The sequence below is a fragment of the Watersipora subatra genome, chromosome 10, assembly GCF_963576615.1.
Source record: "Watersipora subatra chromosome 10, tzWatSuba1.1, whole genome shotgun sequence".
NCBI classification, from domain to species: domain Eukaryota; kingdom Metazoa; phylum Bryozoa; class Gymnolaemata; order Cheilostomatida; family Watersiporidae; genus Watersipora; species Watersipora subatra.
This window is the reverse complement of record NC_088717.1, coordinates 58,607,560-58,623,660: the sequence shown is the minus strand read 5'-3', so window position 1 is coordinate 58,623,660 and position 16,101 is coordinate 58,607,560. Positions and strand designations below refer to the sequence as shown.

At 35.5% G+C, this 16,101-nt stretch overlaps 1 protein-coding gene across 1 annotated transcript; it reads right to left on the bottom strand.

Annotated features, from left to right (window-relative positions):
• Positions 1 to 237: 237 nt before the first annotated feature.
• Positions 238 to 13,053, bottom strand: LOC137405971 (MFS-type transporter SLC18B1-like). Its single transcript, XM_068092459.1, has 11 exons — positions 12,751 to 13,053; positions 12,568 to 12,641; positions 9,533 to 9,680; positions 8,994 to 9,062; positions 7,784 to 7,871; positions 6,957 to 7,096; positions 2,918 to 3,013; positions 2,124 to 2,227; positions 1,780 to 1,875; positions 1,490 to 1,658; positions 238 to 1,012 (listed from the first exon to the last, which is right to left on the bottom strand). The coding sequence occupies exons 1-11, from the start codon at positions 13,036 to 13,038 to the stop codon at positions 908 to 910; spliced, it is 1,377 nt and encodes a 458-aa protein (XP_067948560.1). The 5' UTR covers positions 13,039 to 13,053; the 3' UTR covers positions 238 to 907.
• Positions 13,054 to 16,101: the final 3,048 nt, after the last annotated feature.

Below are 16,101 nucleotides of genomic sequence, written 5' to 3'. Positions count from 1 at the left end.
TCAATTAGGCCAAAGACCTCATTATTCGAGAGAAAAACGAAGCTAAACTCGGAAATGAAATTAAAAGATTCAACTTGAATCTCTGAGTCACTATCATATAGTGACTCAGAGATTCAACTTGAATCTCTGAGTCACTATCATATGGTGACTACACACAGAGTAGACTATGGATAGTGGTTCAGTGGTTACGTGTAAAGGCAAACAGCATAGTTGTATTTTTATATCAGTTGTATTTACTTATTTGTGCTGTTGAACACTTATATATAGCATAATAACATGAGGTCAAAAGGTCAATAAGGATATGACATTCAGACATCGCCAACATTGAAATAGGAGAGCCAATGTAACAGCCTCACGGCACATGTTACAAACAATCCATAATTTTTATGGTTGAGGTAATTGATTTATTATTATCAAAACAACAAAAAGTAAAAAATTAAAAATGTGATATAACAATAAGATCAAAAATATTTTGATTTTTCTCATACATGAAGGATTGTTCGAAGGAGAGGCTAATGGTGTTGGTCAATAGAATATAAAACAAAGAAAGCACCATTTCTGTTATTGTTGATGGCAGCGATTTACCAGTAGTATACATATTCTGAGTATATATAACATGTTAATATCACTAAAAATGATGTCAGTTAAATCACGTACACCTTCTTTTATGAAATATTTCAATATGATGCCTTAGTTTCACATGATGCCGACAGCAGTACGGTTAAGAGTTGGAGTAACAAACCCCAAGCCCAGCAGAGCAAGTGACCAGTTAAGGAGGACCAGGCAATTATGATACTCTAAGTACAGGAGGTTGCTAATAATCTATCCATGAAAGAAAGTGTACAACTTGAAAGCAGTAAAGCTGACTTGTTGATGATTGCCATGCCTTTGCTACGTAGATCAAATGTTAGGAGAGCAGAGGCTCCTTCTCCTCCAGTTCAGATGATTTAGGTAAAACAAGAGGACTTCCTGTCAGTCTCATCGTGACAACAAAAATGATTTCGACCACACCCTGTAAGATAATTGAAATCAGAATTATCACAATGATTATTAAATTATTATATGAATTAAATCATAATGATTGAAACCGGGACATGCAGAACAAATTTTATGCATACGCGAGTACATACAGAAATAATAACAACAACATATGAAGATGTATTTATTGATAGTGAGCACTGTCACCAGGTCACATGGTATGATCTACTTAAAAGATATGATGAAGAATCATGTAGCAATTCATCTAGACTATGTGCATAGAGTGACCATCTAATAAGAACATATACATAGATTTATGCTACCAGCATAGATTCATATGCATAGAGTTATGCTACCAGCATAGATTCATATGCATAGAGTTATGCTACCAGCTATTCATATGCATAGAGTTATGCTACCAACATAGATTAATATACATAAAGTTATGTTACCTACATCAATTCATATGCTCAATTAAATGAAAGCAGAGGTGTATAATAGCAGGAATTACCATAGCCAATAAGGTGAAGGCCATAATAGTGGTGGCCCAAGCGAACCCATATTTATCTGTTAAGTATCCAGAGAGCAAAGGTCCACCAATTGAGCCAAGAGAATTGCCGGAGTTCATCATACCTGATACCAATCCATACGTCTGCTCATTCAGCTTGTATCCATTTACTCTGCAACAGAGCAAAAACTTTTCTGCAAGAGTTGTGTTCTCTAAGGGAGGATAACTCTCAACCAGATAAGATATAAAAGAATATCTACATGTTTATATGAAGGAATAATAATAGAACTTACTCTGCAAGGTTGAGGGTTGCTAGGTAGCTAGGTATATACATAGCTCCAGTGAAAAAACCTTCTAGGACACAGGCTAGCACAACCAACCCACTTGTTCTGCAATATAAATTTACATGTATAACCCAAAAGTACCTGCTTGTAGTAGTCATTGCTCACTCAGATACTCATCACTCTCCCAATGAAACAATAACTTAAAAAGTGAATCAATAAAACATACTGAAAGCCATTTTAAGGTAGTAAAAATCATTAACTTAACAGGAGTATTCCTGAACAGTATTCCATGTAAATAGAGCACAACCCTGCTGATTTTATGCACAAAATATGTAAAGAGACTTATTACATACTCGGCATCAGCGAGTAGGGTGTCGAGGAGGGGAGATGGAGCCAACAACATAAACGCTACCCCTGAAGTGAAGACTCCAAATATCATTGTTGAATATACGAAACCCTGTAAATAGACAAGTACTGTTGTTTCAACGATGGCTTGTAGATGACAGGTGCTGAAAGAAAGGTGACAAATGTGGGGAGTAGGTGATAGATGTAGGTGAGAAATGTAGGAAGTAAGTGAGAGATGTAGGAAGTACGTGACAAATGTAGGAAGTAAGTGAGAGATCTAGGAAGTAGGTGACAGATGTAAGAAGTAAGTGAGAGATCTAGGAAGTAGGTGAAAGATGTAGGAAGTAGGTGACAGATGTAGCAAGTGGGTGACAGATGTACGAAGTAAGTGAGAGATCTAGGAAGTAAATGACAGATGTAGGAAGTAAATGACAGATGTAGGAAGTAGATGACAGATGTGGGAAGTAAGTGACAGATGTGGGAAGTAGATGACATATGTACAAAAACAAACACCCAAGTGAGCAACAGTATACTGAGCTCATAATGAGTAAATGAAGTCTGCTGAGTTGTACACACACCTACTAACACAACTAATACTCCTTGTGTCATCCAGCTTTAGTTTGTATAATTTGATGCTGACTACTCACAGCAGTGAGTTGTTGCGAATATGCAAGAGAGTAGCAGACGTGTTTCTAGCATGACTCGAGACTGACAACCGCAACCAAAATGTCATAACACTGAGTAATCATAACACTTTCTCGACCAACGAGTACTAACAGCTTATTATACATGAGCTGGTTACCTTGTCAACAATCTTGCCCCAAAGAGGGGAGACTATCAAGTAGGAGATAGACCACGTAGAGAAGATAAGTCCCACTATGGAGGATGACAAACCAAACTGTAAGGAAAAGGAAACCTTTCAAACTTACTCTTCACACTTCAGAACATTATACTTAGGTCCAACAAACGGTGCTACAAGCTTTTAGTCAAGACTATCTGATTGCGTCTCTTATACAGTCAACTTTCCCTCTGAAAGCTGATATATACCGTAAAACCTTTAATTTAACGTCATGACGCTCTATTTTTTAACCCTTCCTCTATAGTCGTGATCAATTGAAGGTGGCGTTCAAATAGAGGCTGGCATTGTATTTTCAATTAGCTTGTCAGAATTTCGGGAAGATATATTTAGCCCTTTTATGGACGAAGCGAGTGTCACCTATATTTTGCCCGCTCTGTGCGGTGGAGCGATATTAAACCTTTTGGATGCAATAAATCTGCTAGCTTCCCTCCAACTTGTCAGAGATCTCTTAATAAATATGCATTGAGAAACCAAGAAATATTTCTACCAGTTGATATCTATTGCTTGCAATTAACTTACGATGATATTATAGTCCTGCTTAGTAATTTGTTCGAGCTTTCAATTTGTATTTAATTCTAAATTTGAAGACATATCTTTATTTTGTACCTATATTTACTAATGTTGCATAAAAGCTCATTGCACTGATGTCTTTACTACAGTTTGCAGCCAAAACTGGCTTTTTATGCGCAATTGAAGAGGAGTTATGAGCGTCGATTCATTGTAAGCCGAGTTCATAATACCGCGATGATGCTATCAAATAATATGCCATAAATGTGCAAATTTATAAGTTGTATAATAATAATCCATTAAATGCCATAAATATATAATCAAGAACAAGCGGATTAACAGATGATATTTATAACATATTCAGAAACAAAAATTTAAACTTTTGATATGAAAATATTAGCACCGTTTGCTCGGCCTGCAATCTGATTGTTGCTTTCATTTGAAACCATTTCATATTCTTCTGGCTGTTCAACACCTTCTATAGCATCTTCTGACATCAACTCTTTTTCTGTACAAGTGAGCTGAGCACATGTTAGAACTTTTACACTAGGCCATTTAGTATAAACACTTTTCGTGCAAATAAAAAGAAACCGATATTGATTGAAATGAAATTGATGTTTGCAACCAAAACTGGTTTTTATGTACAATAGAAGAGGAGTTACGAGCGTTGATTCATTGTAAGCCGAGTTATCATTACCGCAAGGTTGTTATTAAATAATAAGCTATAAATCTGCAAATTTATAAGCTGTATAATACTAATCTATCAAATGCTACAGATATATGTTCATGAGCAAGTAACACAAACGAACCATACTTATATTACATGCAGAAACAAAAATTAACATTTTTAAAACAAAAATATTTGTATCGTTTGCTCGGACAACTGCGTTCTGATTGTTGCTTTTGATGGAACGGACATCTTCTGGTTGTCCAATACCTTTCACAATATCTTCTGACCTCAATTTTTCTTTTGCACTGTTGAAATAGTCGATATTAGCAGCCAAACAAGTTTTTTGTATAGCAAAACTTTCTCGTTGCATTTAGCAAAAGTTTTGCAAACTTTTCCTCGCTAAACGTAACCTTTGTACCAGCGCGAATGAAAACCGTTTTTTATGCATGTACTTGAAAATATCAAGACCACGGTAAACAAGGAGCTACTATTAGCCTGAGACAGTTATTAGAGGTGGCATTAAATTGAAGGTTTTACGGTAATTATTTCTATGGTGTTGCTTTCAAAGTTTTAACGAAAAACAAGCTAAAAGCTTTGGGGTGTGACAACAAGGAAATTGTTTGTTATTGATGTAAACGATTTATTATTACTACGATTTTGTGGACACTTTTCTTCTGATCCTTTGATATTATGGGGTCATAAAGATCAAAGACAGTCAAAGTGGCGTTCAAATGGAGGTGTCGTTCAAATAGAGGGTGGCGCTCTATTTTTTAACCATTCTCGCATAGTAGCAGTCAAATCGAGGTGGTGTTCAAATAGAGGCGAGGTTCGATTAGAGGTTTTACGGTAACTATAGCATGTGGATATTCCCTTACTTAACCTAGCTAATATAACTAGGACAACCATTTTTGATGAGTTAGGAAAGAAATCAAGTGAAAAAAGTGCATAGGAGATTCGTAATACAGTGAGCTGCAGTTGATCGCGTATAAACTCTGCATAAATTAATTGATTTTGAAAAAGATGCTGTTTTGGTACAATCAAGCAAAATAGCTTTAGGGTGCAACAAGCTTCAATAGACCTTCGCTATAATTACAACAGAAAATCTTACCATTTACTGCAGTCTTACCGTTAGCCAGCTTATATTATAATCTCTACTGTAGTGAGTGCAAAAGCTCTCTTAAAGGTTGACTTGCAACAAAATTCACATTACAGTTATTTGATATGAAAAGATTCGCCATGTCTTACTCTGTTGTGTTGTAGGTGCAAAATATGTAGAAAAGTGATTACAAGCTCTTAAAAGCTCAAAAACGAACAGAAAATCGCAGCCACACGAGACTGCCGTAGTTTGGATTCTCTTTCCAAAACGGCTCAAATGTGATGTAGTCGTGAGAGATGGTTTCTGTTTACACTTTCATGCAACCTTATTCGTCGAAACATTTTTACAAATATACTTCATGCATTCAATAAAACCATGTCTCTTGTTCTTATGCGTCTGTTTTACCGTCATCGTAATGCTGTCTCTTTTAGCAGTGATATCCTATAACTTACCGTAAAAATTCGTTAAATTTTTTAGCCTTAGTTTGAAGGAGTACCTATCATTGTCTGATAATCATGACGAGCCTGTTGGTCAAATGTGATAATCGAAGAGTGCTGCAGAAATTATTTGCGAAGTATTGGATCACATGATCAGATTACGACTTGCTGATTAGACCAAACCGAAACAAAACTGTAAAGTAGCGAGCATCTATATTTGATACGGGGTCTTCGGTAAAACCCGAAGTGTTTGTCATAAACTAGTGCTACGATAAGTTTTATATTGAGCTTTTTATAGGCCTTTCAATTCACATGAGAACATCACGTGACAAGAGAATAACCAAATTTCATGGATATGTCATCGAAATAAAGAGATTCCAATCTACGGCGGCTTTTCATTTTTGAGCTTTTAAGAGCTTGTAATCACATTTCCACATATTTTGCACCTACAACACAACAGAGTAAGACATGGTGAATCTTTTGATACCAAATAACTGTAATGTGAATTTTGTTGCAAGTCAACCTTTAAAGCCTTTTATCCCAACAACCATGAAAATAGACTGTGCCCCTACTGATTACAGCTATGTGCATATCTACTACATGAGCAAGTCTAGGAACACAGCAGATATCAGTCAAATGTTCAGTAACAGCTGATAGTTACAAACCGTGCCAACGATTACCTGTAAATAATTAAAGGTCAACTGTACATTGAAAGATAGTGCCACATACAAACGCCTTTTCTTGAATAATTCAGCATGATCGGGTGACATTTGAACTTAGACATGGGTCGGTTCGTTTATCGTGAATAGATAAATCTCTAATGATTTTTTCCAACTTAAAGAGAATAACACAGATTGAATGCACAAACTATTAGGCATCAGGGTTTAAAATGTCTACTAACCCTAATCATTCTACAGGGTATAGCCTTGGCATTCAACAGCAGAACACAACTCCTAATAAATATCATCATCTCAGAAAAGCGATGTTACTGAAGGGCTGGGAGGATTTAATGAAAAGCGTCAACTAGCAATGTGAACAGTGCTTTACAGACACACTCATTTAGCAGTCAAACAACTGGACTAGTTCTGTGCTAAAATGCTTCTTTGAGCCAATCATTTAGCTAGCTGGAGCATCTTGTTTGAAAAAAGACGGCACAAAATTCTCAATACTTGAACAGCATTGAGACGAATATTTGCTGTGTGCCTGTGGCCTTCCAGCAATGTGGCTTTATCAAAACACTGATGCATAAAAAGTAAAGTGCAGTAGGCTTACCTTTTGCGTAATGAAGCCACCAAGAACAGGGTTTAAAAAAGTCATGACCAGGGAGGTGGTGACAAATTGCAGGAACATTACAGACATCCCGGGGATATAAAACAGTCGAAAAAAGTTTTGCTTCTTCGGTTCAAGCTCATCTGCAACAACACAAGAGCTTATAATATATGACCCACATTACGGAGTGAGGAGACAACTACAAATGGTTTTTACTAGCAACCTTATACATTGCCAAGCCTACAAACTTCCATTCATATGTCTCTGAAATAAACTGACAATGATAACTGAGCTTTTTACTAATTATAACTTTAGTCTGTATATATATATGTCTCAATGTTTGTAGTCGTCTGTAGTCGTCTGTTGTCTGTCTGTCTGTTGTCTGTCTGTCCAGCTATAGTGATTAAAATCTAGCAAAGAAAAATCTGTATCACAGGAGATTTGATCTCGGAACCTCGGAACTCGGAATCTCGGAACTTGGAACCTCAGAACTTTCCATTGTTAGATTTCAATAGCTGATAACTGGACACAGGGATAAATACAAAAAGGCAGACCAAACATTGAGGTTTATATACATAGATTGTAGCTTAAGTAAGACACATTGGTTTTAATGCAACAACTTGAAGAATTTATCATTATATTTAGTCAAATTAAATACACAAATACAAATTAATCAATTTGCAATGTATTTTGCACTAATTTTTGTTGCAACGTATGACAGTTTCAGCATATGAAGACCTTAACTTTAGTCAATTAACTTTGTCTGTCAAGGCTTAATTATACTGAAACAACAACTAAACAGAGTAAAGCAAACACTTTGTAACTCAAACCTGATTTATCGAGAATGATGAACAACAACAGAGATGTAAGGAGAGTAACTCCTCCCATGGCCCAGAAAGGTAAAGAGTATCCACCAATCTATAATTATATAAACTATGTCATGGCAGCAATAGCCGTGGCAGATATTAGGGTTGCTAGTGACTACAAGTAAGCATGAACACATTAGTAGTTGCTGATAACCCACTATATTCCCTGGTTACCAGCTCTTTGCCACATGACGGGGATACAGAGCTGTAATCTAAAGATTGGTGTTGAGTAACTAGCAAAGGGAAAGTATAGCATAGGCTCCATGAGTAGTTCATATGCTCTGTTGCTTTCTTTATACACCCTCAATTATGTTGCGTAAATCAGCCCAACTCACTATAGCTAAGACAGACGACTCCTGGATAGTATTTGTAACATGTCAAGTTTTGCTATGTTAGTAATCAGTTAGTTAGCTTGCCATATCTACTTATGTATTGCATCTTCCTAGCAGCAGTGTTGATGCCTCACTGCCTCACAATATCCCATTATTATAAGCATCCAAATTTACTAAAAACCTTAACACTGCTCCAACTCAGACTATTTTGATTATTATAGAAAAGTAACATAAAATAACTTTTGTGTTATTTTTTCGTGAGCCCTCGAAAAATCAAGTATGATCAAAGTATGTCTGTTTAGCTTGCTGCAAACAGAGGCTGTAGGTATCGGTTTATGAGCATAAACAATGACTCTGTTATTTTGGTTGAACATGTCTGAGTCCAGTGACAAGAGAACTTCAACGGCTGGAGACATGCCCAGTTTTGGAGAGTAATTTAAGATGGAATATCATTCCTGACACCACCTGTCACCACCTGTCACAACCAGTGACCTTTGTTGAGAATTGAACCATAACCAGTTTTTACAGGCCAGTCGCACTAGACCACTAGGACACAACAGCTGTTGTATAACACCCGATGATACTCCTTAACTTATATGAAAAGTCTAAAAAAAACGAGACGAGCCAAGTGTGCAGCAGCAGAGCCAACTGACCCCTGCATGACCTCCATGTCTTGCACATACATGTAGGTATTACACTAAAAGTGATATAAAGGCTCATCCTATTTTAAGTATTGAACGGGCCAACTTTCCAATGTACATTTAGAGGGATCACAGAACATTTTAGCTTAGTTTTACTATACATTCTCAACACAGTGATGACCAGCTATGCATATAACTTACAGCAAAAAAGGCCGCTCCAAGAGATGGACCAGCAAGAAATCCAAGTGCAGTTGCTCCTTCTATGAGACTCTGCAGAAATAGATATAGTATGTGCTGTACAACACATTTCCACAGTATACAGATATAATATGTCCTGTACATCAAATTTCCACATTTACAGATATAATATGTCCTGTACAATACATTTCCACAATATACAGATATAATATGTTCTGTACATCACATTTCCACAATATACAGATATAAATAGATGTAGATATAGTTTGCCCTGTACAATACATTTCCTCTATATGCAGATATAGCTTATCTTGTACAATGCGTGTCAACTTTGCTCAGATATAGCATGTATTGCACTATGTATGTTTACAATATACAGATATAATACGTATTGTACAATGGGTGTCCATAATGTACAGATATAGTGTATACTGTACAAAACTTTAATAAAATATATCTCCATTGATGACAAACACATTTGGTCACTCCACCATATACATATAAGACTTGCCAATCAAAAATGGACAGTCAAAGTAACTCACTGACATCATGCCTGTTTTCTCAGGGAAACTTTTAAGAACGAGTGAAGCCGCTGCCACATTTAGCATCGTTGACCCGTTGCCCTCGACTCCTCGTATGACTAGAGCGACGGCTAGCAGCGTATTTCTGTCTTTCACGTAACCTAATAACCTATTCACACAAAGTCAGACATAATTGCACACAATGCTGGACATGTATTATATAGACTAAGTACCTACACAATGCTGGACATGTATTATATAGACTAAGTACCTACCACAATGCTGGACATGTATTATATAGACTAAGTAACTACCACAATGCTGGACATGTATTATATAGACTAAGTACCTACCACAATGCTGGACATGTATTATATAGACTGAGTACCTACCACAATGCTGGACATGTATTATATAGACTAAGTACCTACCACAATGCTGGACATGTATTATATAGACTAAGTACCTACCACAATGCTGGACATGTATTATATAGACTAAGTACCTACCACAATGCTGGACATGTATTATATAAACTAAGTACGTACCACAATGCTGGACATGTATTATATAGACTAAGTACCTACCACAATGCTGGACATGTATTATATAGACTAAGTACCTACCACAATGCTGGACATGTATTATATAGACTAAGTACCTACCACAATGCTGGACATGTATTATATAGACTAAGTACGTACACTATATCCCAAAAGACCTATAAGCTTTGTACTATAAACTTAGACAATGTCAATCAAGGCAGCTATTGTTATTGAACAACTAGAATATAAATTATTCACACCCAGTAAAATATGTTATTGCCAGGAATGACAGTCACACTATAGATGACTAATACATATACTACTAGAAATTCCCCTGTCATACAGCCCACGACCAAAGTGGTATTGGAAAAAAGAAAGGGTACTGCTGGTTGAGAAATACAATATTAGCAGTCAAATGGCAGTGCAGTGCAATAGGAGAACTGCAATGGTAGCTGTAATGTACTGGGTGTTATTATATACAACAAATAGCAATAATGAAAAGAAAAGATCATATGTTTATATCTCTCCCCTGCAATAGGAGAAATGCATTAGAAGTAAAATGGCAAGCTGCTGTGTAATATACAGTTTGAAAGTTGGTTGTGCTGAATGTAGAATGGTTTTGACAGCGATCTATAACAGAAAGCAAGCATTAGCATGTGTCTGGAAGTTTTTTGCAAACTGAAGCAAAATAAAGAAATGGGTCATGATCACAGAAACCATGGTTAAGTCGAGTGTGTGAGATTTAGAGTTATCTACACTAGCAGGAGAAAAGTCTCAGTTATTTTGCCAAAAAACATTTGATTCCAGCTTAATAACTGCAGATTTTATGGTCAATAAACTGAATGCATGTTTACCATTAGTGCGAAAACATAGTATAATTAGTATTGAGAAAACTGGTGTTAAAGTTTGAGAAACAAAAACCAATGCACAATTTTGTTTACATTTCAAAACGTCATAGCAACCAATATCAAGAAGTTGTGATATGTATCTAGATTTCTGTATTTATATCCAAAAAACTATGCTATATTTAAAAACCCAAACAGATTTTAGCTGGTTGTCATAGAAATAGCTGTATATCTATAAGAAAATGTAGGCCTATTACTTAGTTTTGCAGATGTTAAAAACGGCTTGGCAGTACTGCGATATTGGGCACAGCCGTAGTATCATCAACACAATCTTTAGAAAAATAATGACAGGAACATATTGCACACCATCGGTCACTATATACTTCGATCTTGTAAATTCGAATGATCATTCTTATAAATAAATCTTATAATAATCTTATAAAATCGAATAATTATTCTTATGATTAAATATTGTAATAGTCTTATAAGAATCGTTAGAAAAATATCATCGTCATTTCCTTTACTTTCACTGCTTTGAACATCAGTTGGAATACTAAAGTACTCATTATTTATAAGTGTCCAAAATGTCAGCGTTATTTTTAAAATTGGCAAAAAAGAAACGATTACTTTTTAGTACTTCTACGTTTATTACAGAAACCTTCAGCAATTGGACAATGCCATAGACTGGTGAAATGTGCACGTTTTTCTTGTGAAATGCGCATGGCTTTATGGTTCTACCATCTGTCGCAAGGCTTTATGAGCGTTTTGTTGGCCGGTTTTAATTTTGATTGAATTAGGTTTGTCAGGTTTTAATGGCAAATTTAGGCCAAATTAACCTTTCTATTTATGTATAATCCGATCAGATGGGTAAGTTTTAGGATATTTTCTACACTTTTCAAAGACTTGGTAACATATTTAAATAGGTTTATATGTGTTTTGTATCATTATTATACTTGAACGACTCTACACAAAAATGATTAAATTTTTGGATGGGATTTCGGTACAAGGGTTTGGGTACGGCGTTGATGAATAATTTTTGGAGGTTGTGTGCACATATGCATTTACCATAAAGCTCCCAAACATTCGCTTCACTTCTGTTTGGTCGTGGGATGAGTTTCCATGAGATGTAGATTGCTTTTGAAGTCAAGGTTAAAACGCATTACATTTTATAGTGGTTCTGTGCTGTTCACAAGTCCCGATAATTTAAAAACCGGAGTTGTATTCTCTAAATAAAAAGAACAAGCTAACATTAACAGTGTAGTCATTCATGGATTGATATGTATACTCACAACCAATGACAATGCTTGAAAATAAATAGGCAAAAAGCCATTGCGCGTTTACTCTTTTTTCGTAACACAATAGCAGCAGTTGTATGGGACAGCTTGCTGTATGAAATCCAGCCTTCTATTCAGGGTTATCTGTTCTGTTTATATTCACTACAGGTATATACTTGCTGTGCGCTATACTAGCACCATGTTTTATATAGTACAGTAGATGTATGAACAACAATGAATGTAACAACAGAGTAAAATTTATGTATACTGTACTAGCAAACCATGCATGTACAATGTGTGCATGGTCTATAAGTAGTGTTTATATACTGTACTAACAAACCATGCATGTACAATGTGTGTGTATGGTATACAAGTAGTGTTTATGTACTAACCCAAACAGCACGCAGCATCCTCCGCACAAGAAACATCCAGCTACGCAGAGGAACTTGGCAGATAGTTGTACAATCTACAAAAGGTGGAAAGCTAATATTCTCAGCCAGTTGCAACACTTTACAAACACACTCAAAGCACAGATAGATGATAACAAAACTGAGAGGGGAGCGGGTCTAACTTACAAAGAAACCATATATGGGAGCCATTACAAATGTGACTGCGGGAAAGAATGCAAAGATTATTCCAATTTCAGTGCTGGTCAGACCCTTTGCCATGGCTTCTTGGGGAAAGAATGGAGCGATCATTGAGTAGCAGCAAAGAACGCTGAAGAGAGCGAGTAAAAGGAAAATTATCTGCACGATCTTTTGTCTTTTTGACTTCACTCGCTGCGGACTCCTCGTCTCCTCTAGTTCTCTAGTTTCATTTTCACTTCGGGTTACCTTCTCATCGTTGATTGCTTCACTTTCCATACCGCTTCCTTTTATAATTCCTGAAAAGATAATATTATATGAGACCCTGGAGACATAAGAGTGAGTGACAGCGCAGGTTGCTAGCAACATATGAAACCTTGTATACGTGTCGCGAGCCAGTAGGAATAAACTACATGCAGATAAAAATTAGTAGTAGGGTAAATGAGGCATATTCAGGTGAAAGTTATTATTTATCCAGCACCTGGTTATCAAATGTTTTGGTTCAACTGACTTACTGAGGTTTAACCTTGATCAATAGAATGCTAAACCAGAATACAGAGAAATACAGCTCCATATGCAGAGAGATACAGCTCCATATGCAGAGAGATACAGCTCCATATGCAGAGAGATGAGTCGATATTAAACAATAAGAAACTATGTATTATTCATATTATTTCTCAGCTTGAATCTGACAGTACAACTGATAAGCCAGCAGTAAACTGCAAAGCATTTCACAGTTCACCAGATCGACAAGCTACGTGTATGGGGAGGCTACGGTAATAGGTATTGAATCAGATTTAGCATACAAAAATGTATTATTTTGCTAAAAAATAAGCTTAAACTTCACGAGTTCCATAAAGTAAGAATTTATATATAATTTATAATTACCAGTATACAATTTATATTTTTATATTTAGTATTATTTATATAATTTATGAACTGCTTGAATAAAATATCCTAGTAATAGATTGGTATAGCTCATTAAAATATAGTTACATATACATCCATGAAAAAATATAAATGTGTACAAAGCAGCTAGTTTTTATAGACATCGACACGTCATTAAGAATTTACAATTACAACACGGCTAATTAACAAAGAAATCTGCATGCAAATTTGAGTTTCACATATACAACCCAGATAGTTTCTAACATTCCTTTTGAGGCCAAAACAGTCTGAGAAGTTTCTTAGGAGAAAACAAGCATTTTAGCCTCAACACCAGTACAATCAAACCATCATAGATTTGAATAGAACACAAATAGAGAGCTGCACGAAGCCAACTGCTAGTAAAAGAGCATCTCTTATTGATACGAAATGGAAAAACTTTAAAAATAGATTTAGAGTACCCGTTATCTCTTACCTGAATCTAGCATGGCTCATTCACATGGGACTAAGAATTGCTAATATGGTAGTACTAACTGGAAACACCAGGACTACATCTTACTATTGATGAAAAAGGAAACTTGGTAATTATAAATACACAGATATGGTATATGTATATGTATACCATATAACTATGTTTATTATATTTTAATACATATTTGTATTACCATACAAATACGTATTAAAAGATATACAGGTATACATACCATATTACCATATGGTATGTATACCTATGTAATGCATCGACATGCCATTAAGAATTTACAAGTATGTATTACATATGGTATGTATTAAATATGGTATGTATTACATATGGTATGTATTACATATGATATGTATTACAAATGGTAATTATAAATACATATGGTATGTATTACATATGGTATGTATTACATATGGTATGTATTACATATGATATGTATTACATATGATATGTATTACATATGATATGTATTACCTATGATATGTATTACATATGATATGTATTACATATGGTAATTATAAATACATCTGGTAAGTATTACATATGGTAATTATAAATACATCTGGTATGTATACCTTTACGTACTTGATTTTAGAGCCTTACATCGGCACCAACTAAAATAATAACTTCAAGGTACTCTAAAGGCGTGGTCACATGAGCACCGAACCGACGTAACATCAGTTCGGAGGCTGGTTCGGTTCGTGGCACATGTCACACGGCATCCGAAGTCCCTTCGCTTCCTAGATACCATACGCATAGAGACAGGACACGGTTTCATTAGTAGTTTTTATGTATTTGAGTTAATATTCCTATTGTAAACAAAAAACTTTGAGGAACAATTATAAATTATAATTACACAGCAGATTTATCAGAAGATCGTTCAGTTGCTCAAAATAAATCACTTGATACAAAGATTTTTGCCAACTCTTCCCATCAACATAATTATATATTTTTATTAACATATTAATGTTTTTCTATGCTGAGTACATAACAAACAAAAACAGTCTTTATCATAGTACTGTGGTTTTACATAAATAAATCAGTCAACGATACTTCATCAGGATGAATATGACACATTAATTATATTCTACACGAAAGAAAATCAGAACCATTCTCTTACATTTATGCAAAACTTGAGTGCAGCATCTTACATTTATGGAACACAATCACAAGTCCGGGTGAACCTTGTCGTAAATTGCTTCGTGTTGTTTATTTAACGAAATAAAAGTATCGTCCCATTTCTTTTTTAACTTTACTCACACGCACGTAAGGAGAAATTTGACGCATGCTCGCTAAAATTCTAGAAATTTTAACTAGCCAATAGGAGCAAGGGTTCGGCCACAAAATTTCAAGCAGGACTGAGATGGTTCGTTTCGGCCAGAAATATCTTCGGCCGAACTTTTTACAGCTGACAGCGACGTTGTTTTGTGTCATTTAGTTCGGTTCGGCGCTCGTGTGACCACCCCTTAACTGAACTGCAAGTGAGGCTATCAACTCCTATCATTTTAGAAAGAGATGCCAGAACACAACACGAGAGTAATAATAATAGCATAACGTAGAATAAGGAGCATCAACATTGTTGTGCGAGCAACTAGTCATACAGTTGAAGTGGAAATGAAAACAAGTGCATTACATAAGGCCATAAACGGTAATAAATGCCAAATAGGAAATTGAGTAGAAGTGAACCACTCAAGTATCTCCATTGCAAATCAAATACAAAGCCATTGCAAATCAAGCTGGTATCAAATACAAATACTAACAGAGAATGCTACGGTGTGTATTAAAAAATTTACAGCTAAAAGAAAAAAATTTTGTTCAAATTAACGTTCAATAATTCAATGACAAGATATGCACTTTTCAGATTTTAATCAATGCGCTGAAAGCTTGCTTTTACAAAATGACCTTTGCTCGTCAGAGAGGGCAGCCAATTTTAAAATGCCTCTTTGCTACCTCATGAAATTGTGTGGATTACTATC

What these genes read in the sequence shown, in the direction of transcription:
- LOC137405971 (XM_068092459.1), bottom strand. Translation starts at nt 13,038, where the DNA reads ATGGAAAGTGAAGCAATCAACGATGAGAAGGTAACCCGAAGTGAAAAT. An exon ending in GGATGCTGCGTGCTGTTTGG is followed by an intron (nt 9,681 to 12,567) that starts GTTAGTACATAA and finishes TTGTGTGAATAG; the next exon opens with GTTATTAGGTTACGTGAAAG. An exon ending in GTGGCTTCATTACGCAAAAG is followed by an intron (nt 3,014 to 6,956) that starts GTAAGCCTACTG and finishes TTTTCCTTACAG; the next exon opens with TTTGGTTTGTCATCCTCCAT.